The sequence below is a fragment of the Pseudorca crassidens genome, chromosome 19 (genome assembly GCF_039906515.1).
Source record: "Pseudorca crassidens isolate mPseCra1 chromosome 19, mPseCra1.hap1, whole genome shotgun sequence".
NCBI classification, from domain to species: Eukaryota; Metazoa; Chordata; class Mammalia; order Artiodactyla; family Delphinidae; genus Pseudorca; species Pseudorca crassidens.
The window spans coordinates 53,723,385-53,736,481 of NC_090314.1; the positions used below are offsets into that span (position 1 = coordinate 53,723,385).

Sequence of the window (13,097 nt, forward strand, 5' to 3'; positions counted from 1 at the left end):
AGCCTGACTGGACCAGTTCTGGAGCCTTGGAGAGGTGCTTGGACCATCCCTGCCCCGCCAGCTGCCTGGCATCCTGCTCCCACTCCCCAACTCCAGGAAATGGTCCCCTGAACCTCCCATTCTCAGCCAAGTGGCTCAAGCAGGATTAACTCTACTCCAGCTGCAGGGTCAGCATACCACCCTGGCCACAGTGACTGCTTCAGGGATGGGTAGGTATTCCAATCACAGCCACTGAGGTTTGAGGAGAGCTTCCCCTGGGAAAGAGACGCTTCCTCTTCCTTCTCTGGAAGCCCCCGAAGGAGGCATTCTCTTGTCCCCTGAATGATGCAGTGGGAAGTGGATAACTGTGGAAGGGTCCACAGTGGTGGAAACTGCTTCTGAGAGGCCAAGGAGCTAATTGACATGAGAAAGGCAGTGCAAAGACACAGAGAGATACCCGGACTTTGGGAATATCATCTAGGTGCCCAGATTAAACCTCGCATGCAGCTAGGTCTACCTGAGGATTTCTCAGTTACGAGAGTGACAGATTCCCTTTATTGTATTAATTAACCAGAGGTGGGTTTCAATTATTTGCAACCAAAAGATTTCTAATGGTTAAAATACTCAAACTTCCGAGTAGGGTGTTTCCTTTTTACAGAAGCCCCAAATAAGTCAAGGTAATCATGTTCTAACAGCTTTGGTGCATAAGACGTCAGGCTCTGGTAGATATGCTTGGGCCACAGCATCCTCAGGGCTCCTGTATCATTCATGGCACAGTACAGGAGGATCCCTCTGTGACACGTGTGTGACCAGATGCCTTCTGGGCATCACAGAAGTTGGTGGGAGGTTTCTGACCTCATGAACAGGTGCCAGCCGCCCCCCAGGGAACATGGGTCAGGTCTGCCTTCTAGAAGGAAGAGCGCTGTCAGCAGGGAAAGAACAAGGAAGCACACACCACAGTGAGCTAGGCGACCCCGCGGAACCAGGAGGGTCTGGGAGGTGCGGCTGTGTAAAGATGGCAGTAAATGCAAGACGGACCCCTGGAGGGATGTGACCCAGTTCCTGGAAGACAACCATTGGGAGAAAGGGTGACACGATAACAGCCCATCACGCGGACCCCAGACCACACCCCAGCCCCCAAGAGCAGACTGGTGGATGTCACCACACCTGTGGTGGCAGCCACCAGCCCAAACCCTCTTTTTAATATAACCAAAACCCTGGAATCTAAAAACATGATACCAATGAACTTATTTACAAAACAGAAATAGACTCACAGACATAAAAACAAATATGGTTATCAAAGGGGAAATGTGAGGGAGGGATAAATTAGGAATTTGGGATTAACAGATACACACTATTATATATAAAATAGATAAACAACAAGGACCTACTATACAGCAAAGGGAATATAGTCAATACCTTGTAATAACCTATAATGGAAAAGATTCTTAAAAAGGATCTATATATGTAATATATACATAACTGAATCACTTTGCTGTACACCTGAAACATTGCAAATCAACTATACTTCAATTTGAAAAATAATAATAAAATATGTAAATAAATAAAACCAAACCCCACCCATCTGAGAGGCACACAGGGCAGCCTCTGGGCGGCGGGCATGTGCTCTCCTCTGATCACCCCTCCAGGAGAACTATCCCACATTTGCTGCCCACTTATCTCTTTCTCCTGGGAACTGCCTTTTATGTCCTTCACCCATTGTTCTGTTAGTGCGTGGATGTCTTATTTCTTTGAGAGAACTGATTAGGTATTCCAGTCGTGAACCCTTTGTCACATGTTGCAAATGTTTTCTAGCCATCTGCTTTTCCACTTTATTGCTGAATGGTCCCCTCTAACTCAGAATCTGGAATATTTTTGTGCCCCTATCAGCATTTAAGGGGTTGTTTTGGTGAGCCTTAGGAATATCTATATAATTTTATAAATAGTCACCTATATTTACAAGAACTTTTAGGGTGTATTTTACTTTAAAATGGTCAACCAAGCTGGTATATATTTTAGTGTTTAGTATGAGTAAAGAACCGTTTTTTCCAAATGGTGAGCCACGGTTCAAACACCCCTTACTTAACACAACTTTACTCTCTGATACATGATGCCACCTTTATCATGTGCTCAACTGCCATAAATGCTCACATCTGCGTCTGGATGTTCTACGTCAACCCTCCCTGATGGGTCTCTGTTACTCCATTAGGATGTTATATTGCTATGTTTATAGCTTATGATACATTTTGATGTCAAATCTCCCATTTATTTTTCTACTTTTCTACATTTTTCATAGGAACTCTTGCCAATTTATACTCTAGATGGACTTTAGAGTCTTTTACCTATTTCAAAACAAAAACAAAAGCAAAAACAAACCCACTGGGAACAATACTACTTTTACACATTAATTGGCTAATTGGATGTATACATCTGAGGAGAGAACTGACATCTTTACGATATTAAACCTTCCTTCTGGGAAAATCTATTTGCAGTTTGGTTTTCCTGTTTGTGTAGATCATGAAGGGGTTCTCCACCCACCCCACCCCCCATTTTCTGTTAGTGCTCGCACCCTGATGTCCGCTGTATTTACAAGGTGCTTTTTTTTTTTTTTCCTTCGGTACGTGGGCCTCTCACTGTTGTGGCCTCCCCCGTTGCAGAGCACAGGCTCCGGACGCACAGGCTCAGCGGCCATGGCTCACGGGCCCAGCCGCTCCGCAGCATGTGGGATCCTCCCGGACCGGGGCACGAACCCATGTCCCTTGCATCAGCAGGCGGACTCTCAACCACTGCGCCACCAGGGAAGCCCTACAAGGTGCTTTTGCTTTTTTTGTTTTTGTTTTTGGCTGTGCCACATGGCTTGTGGGATCTTAGTTCCCCAACCAGGGACTGAAGTCCGGCCCCAGGAGGTGAAAGCACCAAGTCCTAACCACTAGATGGCCAGGGAGTTCCCAAGGTGTTTCTGTTCTTAACTAACCAACAGACCCAAGCCCAGAGGCAAGACCACACCTGGTTTACATGCTTCCCCCTCACACCGAGCACCCAGTGCCCCACAGGCAGCAGCTGCTCAAATAAATCTTTGTTAAATGAATCAATGGCCATCTTACTCAGGAAAAAAGTCACCACTCTGTAAAAGACTGATAGGTAAATACCACAAACATCACTCTTCAATGTCTGAAGCCTCACTGCTTTTCCTCATAAGCAAAAATACTTCCATTACATATATTAGGTAGTTTCACTTTTGATAGTATTCGTGAAATCTGCAAGACTCACAAATGCTATAGAAAATGAAAGAAGTCGGATTTGAACTTCCAGAAACCAGAGACTAAATTTAGCGGGCTTCCTCTGCACAACCGGGGTTCAGAACACGAGCCCATAACCTCAGGCGCTGGCAGTTGCAGAGACTGGGGGTTTTCTCTAAGCCCCAGCAGAGGCTCGGCCTTTGACCCCCACCAGACTAGTCCCAGCTCCCACGGAAAACCCAGGCCCCCGCTGCTCTTTTCCATGCAGAGAATCTGTATGGCCTGTGGGGCTTTCAGGGTAAGTTTTCCCATGAACCAAAGAAGACAGCTGCACAAGAAATTAAAAGATGGATGGAAAAGTGGGGTAAGGCGCCACATACAATAAAGCTGAAATTCAATGTTAGCAGAACATCCTCAGAGTCACAAGAGCTGACACCTAAAGGCATGGCTCCTTCCTAGACCAGTCCATGTAGGAGTGAAAAGCACCTCCCCACCAGCCATCCTCAGCATCAGAGAAGGTGTGGGGCTCAGTTTCATGCAAGCCTCGGCGGGAGGCATCGTGTGCCACTATTTATGCAAACTACCTGCTCAGAGTCTGAAGAGCACGCGTCAGGGACCTCAAACGGGGTTGCATCCTCTTTTCTTCTTTTGCAGGCAGAGTAACTAGCAGCCTCCAGCTCATCGGATGTGGATGTGCCGCCTGCCGCATCTACAAAACCCTCTGACGCAACTTCCTGTTGAAACATGACCCCCTTCAGACAGGACAGGGTGACCACAGGCCCCGCTCCATCAGGACCTAAGGGACCCCTAACTCAGCCCCAGGCAGAGAGATGCTCTCGAGTGAGGACTAAACCAGCCCCCTAGCCTCCGGGGTGTCCAGGCTCAGCAGGCACAGGGTCCCGGGTGTAGGGAACCCAAGAAAGGGTCCTGCAGGTGGCAGGCAGAGCAAATCCATGCAGGCAAGCTGCCCCATGCTAGAGCTTGTGCCTGTAAGCCTTGGCACACCAGACCTCCCATGCAAGCAGGCCCAGGCCCTGGTTCCCTAAGCTCCATCACAACACCTAGGCCAGTGCTTCCACACAGATGCAGCTGCGGGGACACTCCTGGAGGAGCAGGCAGCCCAGCACCTGAGGCCAGGCCTCGAGGGGGCTCTCGGGGACGAGGGGCACGCAGGGCAGTGCCCAACCCCTCTGGATGGCACACCCCAGGCAGCACAGAGCCAGTCCTGTGCCATTCCCCTTGGGTGCAGGTCAGGGGAGGGTACCTGGGCCTCCCACATGGGGGCCTCATGGCTGACACTGCCCTCAGGGACGGACAAGGGGAAAGACCACGAGCCTCTGACCGAGTGTTGGGGAGGGCAGGCAGTCAGCGTGAAAAGGGAAGGGGAGTTCTCCGAGGGGTACTTGCAAAGGCCCAGTGGGTGAGACGGGTCAGAGCACATGGGTGGCCCAGGCGCAAAGCCCACCCCAGTCAGCGCCAGGTACCCAGGCTGGCTCCATCCCCTCCCAGAAGGAAGCCGACGATGGGGACCGAGGCGACACTGGAAGGAACCACAGGGTCAGTAGGCGCCTTCAACCCAACTCTCTGGGCTCCATCCTGTGCCCCTCTTCCTCACAGGGCGGGGGAAGCTGTCCCAGGGGAAGAATGAATCCATTTGGAAGGAAGAACCACCAAAGCCGCCCTGTCAGTCAGCACCAAAGGGCCACCACAGGAAGGGCAGGTAGGGACAGGTGCTCCCCACGGCCCGTAACCCCAACACCCCTGCACCCACTGCACGACAGCCGGGTGAAGGGCCCACTCACTCAGCGGCTGGGGATGAGGCCAAGTGGTCCGGGTCCTGGTTCTGGCCTTTTCCCTTGGTCCCCCGCATGTCATCCCACCACTGTTAGAACATCACGGCCTCGCCCGCAGGCCCTTCCGACCACGCACACGCCACTGTCTACTAGGATTATATAAGGTCACTGCAGGGACTGGCAACAGTCACAGAAGCCCTCAGGAGCTAATCACCAGACAACCCCCCAGCGTTCCTGTGTTCACTGCATCTGGCTTCTCCTGTGTGGGTAAGTGTGCATTCAGGCTTTTGTTTTTAAATCCCCTTCTATGACAATATTACACAGTTTTCTTATATCGAGGTGAAGATCATAACATAACCTAAAGTTAACCACTTTAAAGTGCACAACTCAGTGGCATTTAGTACTGTATGGCCAACGCTTCCATGTAACTCCATCATTCTCGTCCCACCAGGAGGAACCCCGTACCCAGCCCCTGGGTGAGCTCCGGACACCTGCGTGGCTTTCTCCAGATTCCTCACCAATCCTGGTAGCTGTTTCAAAATCTTATTCCCCAGAGGAACCTTCTTCTCAGGCTTTTTACCCCAGGCTTCCAGCACATCTGCTGGTGACCCCAGCTGGAACCTTCCACCCGGGGTGGGGGGAGCGCAGGTAGCACCTTTCCATCTGCCTTCAATGCTTTTGAGGAACACCCTCTGCACAGCTGCTTTTCCACCCTTAGAGAGTTAGTTCCAAGTCAGGTGTAAAAAAGGCAAGTGCCCTGTGTTATTCCTTCTGGGAACTCCCAGACAGGCCACAACATACTTCCTTGGGGACAGGTCTGCTCGGCCCCCTCCGGAACAGGGAGCCCACAGCAGAACATCAGAACGAGGCTGTCATCCTCAGACCACCAGCACGCGGGAGAGGAGGGCACGGCTGAGTTAAGGTTGAGCTACGGCACCACAAAGCTCTGCTACCAGGTTAAGCCCCTTTTTCTTGATTCTGCGCTCACTTGGTTACTGCAAACCTCAGACTACTTTCCAGAGTTCCAGTAAAGTTTATTCTTACAGTTCTCACTTACTGGGGTGTTTCTCTGAGGGGACAGGCCCTCGGAGTTCCCTTCTCTGCCATTTTTGCTGATATCACTCTACTATACGTTGTCCTTTATCTTTTTATTTATCTATCCGATTTGATTACAAGAATTCCTTCATATCTTTAATCTTTGACAGTAATAACAGTTGGAAGCCACAGTACTTTCTGCCATAAGGATGATACAAATGACACTCCCCAGGGTGGAATATTCAGGTGGACTCCAACATTTGGCCATAAAACACTAAGGCTGTGATAAAATCTTCAAATGAAATCTCACATGCCTGAGGTTATTTTCTGACAATGACAGTAGAGAAGCAGAAGAGCAGGGGGCACCTGCCTCACAGGGGGTCCCACCACATTACTCTCACCTGCAGGGAGAAAACTGCCCCATCGCTGCAAATGCTGACTTTTAGTCAATTTGTTCGTTTGATAGGTTTAATACAAAACCTTGCAACTCTTTTGAGTGTTTGATTCAGAGGTGGGACAGTTATACGTTTAATGGCCATTTCTATCTTCTCTATTGTGGACTATATCTATTGTTGGCCCATCTTTCTATCGGGTTGGTTACTGTTTTCTACTTGATTTCGAAGAGCTTTTGACATATTGAGGCAACTCACTCTTTGCTAAAAAAAAAATGTTATGTAAATATAAATCTTTTTATGTATATACAAGTACGTAAATACGTATTTCTCCTAAACTGTTTGCCCTTCATTTGTACTCATGATATGAGGTTTTTAATTCTTTTAAGACTTTTTCTGGAGTCACATATACCAATCTTTTATTTGTATTTTTCACCTTTGCTTTAATTACTAGAAAATCTTTCCCCATCCATGGGTCAGATAAATATTTATGTATATTTTCTCCAACTGTTTTTATACACATTAGGGTTTGTTTCTGGATTAGCTATTCAGGTACATTGACTCCTCCCAAGATTCACTGTTTTGTTTTTTTGTGTGTGTGTGTGTGGTACGCGGGCCTCTCACTGTTGTGGTCTCTCCCATTGCGGAGCACAGGCTCCGGACGCCATGGCTCATGGGTGCAGCTGCTCCAGGGCATGTGGGATCTTCCCGGACTGGGGCACGAACCCGTGTCCCCTGCATCGGCAGGCGGACTCTCAACCACTGCGCCACCAGGGAAGCCCCAAGATTCGCTGTTTTAATGACTGGCTTTGAAACATGTTTTTGTTCATCTAATACATCAAGTCCCACTCAAGGCTTTTCTTTTTAAAAATTTTCTTGGTTATTCCTGCTCATTTTTTCTTCCAAGAGAAGCTTAAACTTACTCAGTCAAGGTTAAAAAAAAAAGCCCTAATCCTGCTGGGCTCAATACCATTTTCAATCACAGTGTCATACACTTACTTCCTAATGGTGTGTGTTTCTTGATACTCACTTTAAGAGTGTACCCAAGGGACTTCCCTGGTGGCACAGTGGTTAAGAATACACCTGCCAATGCAGGGGACACAGGTTCAAACCCTGATCTGGGAAGATCCCACATGCCATGGAGCAACTAAGTCCGTGCGCCACAACTGCTGAGCCTGCACTCTAGAGCCCACATGCCACAACAGTGAGCCTGTGTGCCACAACTACTGAGCCCACACACCACAACTACTGAAGCCCCATGCCTAGAGCCCGTGCTCCACAAGAGAAACCACTGCAATGAGAAGCCCGCGCACTGCAATAAAGAGTAGCCCCCGCTCACTCCAACTAGAGAACGTCTGCACACAGCAACGAAGACCCAACGCAGCCAAAAATAAATAAATAAATTTATTTAAAAAAAAAAAAAACCGTTTACCCCAAATTTCAGTGTCCGACGTGGCCCAGGATGGGAGCTGGCCATCCTGCTTTGGACAGGATTATTGTCCAAGGGGAAGGATACACTCACATATACACATCACAACTACCCCACACACTCACACACACGCATATACCACACACGCATTCTCATACGAGTGCATACACATATACTATGTACACACATTTGCTCACACATGCATGCACACACACACTCACAAAGGGCTGCAACACTGCCAGCTGCAGTACCTCCCACACTGTCTGACCACAAAGAACAACTGAGGACCAGACAAGAAACCAGCCCCCACCAGGCAGAGAGACAATGTCCCTCCCAGTCCTGTAAGAAACCTGGGAACAGACCCGGCTGTCTGCATCTGGACAGGCTAGACTTCAGCGTGGGGAGCTCTCCCCCATCATTCTCCCTGAATCTGCCCAGGTAACTCTCTGCAAGCCTCGCCTGGACTCCAGCCTGGTCACTTACTCAGGAGACGCTCTCTCGGGGTCTGACACTTACAAGGAGAGCAGACAGCTTGGCTTCCCCTTCAAGGAAGAACGTCTGGGTAACTGGTGGCATTTCCCGAGCACCCCCCTTTCCTCAGAGCCTGGAGGCACCTTATGGACTGCATGGTCCATGCAAAACGCCCAGAGAAGAGCCAGATACCCACGTGGCAGAAGCTCAGGCACCCAGCCCCAGCCCAAGCACAGCATCTGGGAGACACGATGTGCTGGGTATATGGTGGGAGGAAAAGGAAGGGGGATGGGAAACCAGAGACCCTGCGATGAATCAGGCACAGAAGGGGCGGCTCTGGCACAGCCCAGCATGCAGGGGCCAACGGGCTGCACATCAGAGTAATAACGTTTTCCCGGAGAGGATGCTGTGGGGACATGCGGGACCTTGTTCAGCCACTGATGAAACCACAGCAAGAAACAGCATCCTTGCAGAGCAGGTGGATGGGCAGAACCATTCCTCCCAGACCCACTTCCCCAGGGGCCAGGCACTCACTCTCTGCATTTGCCAGGAGATGTCCGAACAGGGCTCATCTGGGTTTTCTTGCAAATCACCTGAGCCCAGCGACAAGAAAAGGCTGCTGTCCTCCCTCAGCTCTTGTCCACACTCCATTTCTCCCTCCGGGGCCGATGTCGCCTCGAGGCTGTTCTCAGAATCTACAAAGGCAGACGCACATGGGTCACATCTCGGAAAAACAAGTGAACGTCACGAAGGAAAACTTGGACTCCTCCCACGAGCGTTGTCCAAGATTAGCCCTCTCCCCACTCGAGATCCTGCCCTGCGTGTGGTGAGGCAAGCCTGGTACAATTTCTGCTGTCTGGTGGGCAAGAGGGACCCAGGACCCTGGCCCCAGCCCAGCAAGAGAGCACAGTCCAGTGCCTCTTTGTGTCTGCATCAGCACAGCCCCAGACCCTGATGTCTCAGCGACACCTCAAACTCTACAGAGCTCCAAACCGGGACTGCCGCCCGGCCCTCCCTCCCAAAAGCAGCCCCCCTCTCTCCCCAGGGGCGGGCTCCCCCTTCCCAGCCCGTCTCCCAGCAGGGCCCAGGGGTCTCCCAACACCTCCCTGTACTCATCCATCCGTGTGTCCTGGGGGTTGGTCTGTCTCCAAATTCACACCCATTTAGAGCTGACACCCACAGCACCAAGAGCCTGATACAGTGACCCCACACACACACTGAATCCTTCAGGGGACCTATTTTCAAATCTGGGTCTCGACGCCCCCCCCAGAGACACACACACTCCAGATGGTTTTCTGCCAGGAAGCCTCCCTTAGACTGATCCCCAAGGCCCCAGGCCCACGCGGAGAGGAGGGTGAACTTCCAAAAGCGCCTTCCACTCCCCTCTCCCGGTGCCCAGTCGTATCACTGCCCTCCTCTGTAAGTTCTGGAAGGCAGGGACCAGTGGCCTTGTTCTTGGAGTCCCCAGCGCCTGGAACATAAAGCCCCTCAGGAGCCTTTGCTGCATGATTTCAATTAACAGGAATCAGAATTTCTAACAAATACATTAAACAACTACAAACACACTCTGAACCTTAAGGCCAAAGAACTAAATAAAGCTGGGAGAGTATTTGTAACACACGACAGCCCGGGGCCACTGTCCTTTGATGATAAACTGTGGGCATCCTGACCTCCTCTCTCTTCCCCCAGCCTCCACTGCGGGGGGTGGCCCCCCATTAGCCTGATCCAATCAGAACCTGGCATTTCCGTGGCCCCAGTGATTGGCAGAAGTATAGCAGGGGTCCAGGGCTGGTTACTGGGGCTTCGAACTCATCAACTCCTTCTTCCCAGTCAGACAAACAGACCCTATGCTTGAAAACGACCAGTCTGCCTCCATGAGGGCAGCAGCATAAGGACAAAGCAGGGCTGTCAGGACCTGAGAAAGATGCAGAGCTGTGCATAGACCTGACCCTCTCGGTCTGGACACAGAGCGTGTGCGGCCCAGTGTACTCCTCCTGCCGAGGAAGCAGGGAGCTGGGTTTCCAGTTGCCTCCAATATAAACAGCCCCAGTGACTGTGAAAATCAGTAAGAATAACCTAAAAAAGGAAGAAAGGGATCTTCCCAAAAGAAAAGAGGCAGTTCAAAGAAAAAGAATTATAAGTGAGCTCTTAACCCTTAGTTTCCCTACCAATGAAGGAAGTGACAGTGGAACCCAAGAGGTACCCGTTTCTACCCATCTGACTGGCCCAAACCTAGACAGGGTATGGCTGGAAATGAAACCTTGAAGACCCTGCAGACAAGAGGGGCCGGAAGAAGCCTTGTGTGGGGGAGATTTTGAAGGTTTCCATTGTAAATGCACCGGCCCTTGGGGGCCAGCAGGCCGCTCCTTGGAGCTTGTCCTCCAGACAGACTGGCCTCAGGGCAGATCCCGTGCAAGGATCCAGCCCAGCCCTGTGCATCTGTAGCAAAAGAACAGGAGTCCAGGACGGGGCTGGCTGCTGTGTGGCAGAGCTGAGACCGGTCTCAACTAGAGGCCACGGAGCGGTGCCACATGGGGGAAGCAGAGTGCACCAGCTTATAGAAACGCATGTGCGTGTGTGCATGTTTCCACGCGGAGGAAACATCTGGAAGGCGACACACCAAACAGTTAATGGTGTTGTGTTAATGAGGGATGTGAAGGGCCTGGGCTGGGGGTAAGCTGAGGGGGCTTTACCATTTTTTATATCCTCCTGTAACATGCTGGTCATTTGCACCAGCAGGTACTTCGTCTACAATCATCAAAATAAAAAAGAAACTAGCTGGACTCAGTAGGAGCAAAACTTAACTAGCATCTACTCGATACTCTGCGTGCTAACCCGTCAAGTACTCACAGCCACACTGTGACTTGCTCAGGCCCCCAGCTGGCAAGGGGGCGGGCAGGGCTTGAACCCAGGCTCAGAGGCGAGGATAGGCCCCGGGGACAGCGCTAGGGCCACGGTCCTTCCCCCAGGACTGTGGCTGAATCAGAGCAAATTCCTGTCCCTGCCCCATGAAGCATGGGCTCACCAGGTACATGCACGCTGGGCAGCATGACCTCCTATTGCAGCGCCCCTGCAGACAGGTGTGCCTGCAGGTAACAGACACACAGGTATCCAGAGAGGGCTAAGAGGGTCTGAGCTCCCCTTCAGACAGATGCCCAAATCAAGTCAATGGCTGATTACCACATGAATAGGGGAGAAGGGCAGGGACCTCACAGGCAACCCCAAATCACTGCTACAAAATTAGTTCAACCTAAATCAGTCAGCTGCACAGACTCCATGCCTAGGCTCCCAAATGAGCCCCGACAGCAGCTCTGGGTCTGCCACCCTCAGCAATCCCCACCCCTCCCTCAGCTGGAAAACAGGGGCTGCAGCTGCCTTGTCCTGAAGGCTAAAGAAAGTACTGCATGCCTCAAGCTTTTATATGAGGTCCCTAGAGCAGCAGAAGTCATAGAGACAGAAAGTAGGAAGCCAGATGCCAAGGGTTGGGGGAGGGGGAGGGGCAGTTAGTGTCTAATAGGGACAGAGTTTCAGTTTGAAAAGAGGAAGAAGTTCTGGAGATGGATGGTGGTGATGGCTGTACAACATCATGAATGTGCCTAATGCCACTGAACTGTCCACGTAAACGTGGTTAAAATGGTAAATTTTGTGTGTCAATGCAAATAATCAATCTATAATAAGAAACAGAAGAGAGTTTTATTTGACCAAAACTGAGGACTATAGCCCAGGACAGCCTCTCAGTAGTTTTGAGGAACTGCTCCATCGAAGCACAGTTTTCAGAAGTTTTATATCTTGTCAGAACAAAGAACACACACCAAACGTGACAGGGATACATCCCTTCAAAGTTTCAGATGAAGTAGGTTAGCACGTACACTGCAAGGCAGTATGACCCCGGTGTCTAGGAAATGAATCTTAAATATGGGGGTGGGGGTGCTGATGTGGACGCCACAGCAAGGGAGGCATTTATCCTTATCTTCAAAGTGGAGTCGCTAATGGTTAAAGCACATGTGTGAGGTATGTTTGACAGGCCATGAGTCAGGCTGTTCCAGTTCACACAAAGTTCAGGCTGAATCATGTATAAGCCCAAACGACTTCCCCATACTTCAGTTTGTGAAAATCCCTTCCATCATCGTTTTAAATATTTTATCACAATTTAAAAAAATTAAAACCACCACATAGAAAAACACAACTCTCTCAGCCCATGCACTCCTCTCACCACCAGGCAGCCCCTGGGTCAGGTGTGGTGGGCATTGAAGGGGAGCAGAATTTCCCACCCCAAATATGTCACTTTGGCACGAGGATTATTTTGTGCTAAAGACAATTAAAACTAAGCAGATTCAAGAAAAACTCTTGGCCTCCCCCTCAACGGCCTAAATTTACAAAAAAATTTAGGTCTATACCTAAATTAGGTCTATACCCTGGTCTATACCAGGAAGAGAGCCATTACTATAGTTACCATTTACCAAAAAACTTATCTGCATAATAGAGCAACCTCTATTTTCCAAACTTCTCCTCTGCCTTGCTGTGAAAAGCCCTCCTCTTTGCAGCCCCAGATCCTACCCCTCTCCTTAAGTAAGGGTGTTACAGAAGCTTCAATTACCTGGCTGCCTTTTGGGTCTCCTATTTTTATGGGCTCCCGTACACATGAAATATTAATCTGTCTCTTATGAATTTAAGTGTTAGACCAGCCAAAGAATTTAGGAGGGAAGAGGGAAATGTTATCCTTCCCTGCAGCACAAACTCAAAGGCCAGTGCAGGCAGC

At 50.1% G+C, this 13,097-nt stretch overlaps 1 protein-coding gene across 6 annotated transcripts in view; it reads right to left on the reverse strand.

Moving 5' to 3' along the window:
• Positions 1-13,097, reverse strand: part of RNF213 (ring finger protein 213) — a 112,253-nt gene that overhangs the window by 93,162 nt on the left and 5,994 nt on the right. For 5 of the 6 annotated variants that reach the window (XM_067715832.1, XM_067715830.1, XM_067715835.1 and 2 more), the window contains 2 exons: positions 8,873-9,033; positions 3,803-3,952 (listed from right to left, as the gene is read on the reverse strand). In XM_067715832.1, the coding sequence (XP_067571933.1) occupies positions 3,803-3,952; positions 8,873-9,033 (311 nt within the window). The remainder of the gene's footprint in view (positions 1-3,802; positions 3,953-8,872; positions 9,034-13,097) is intronic. The other variant, XM_067715834.1, reaches the window with a different exon arrangement.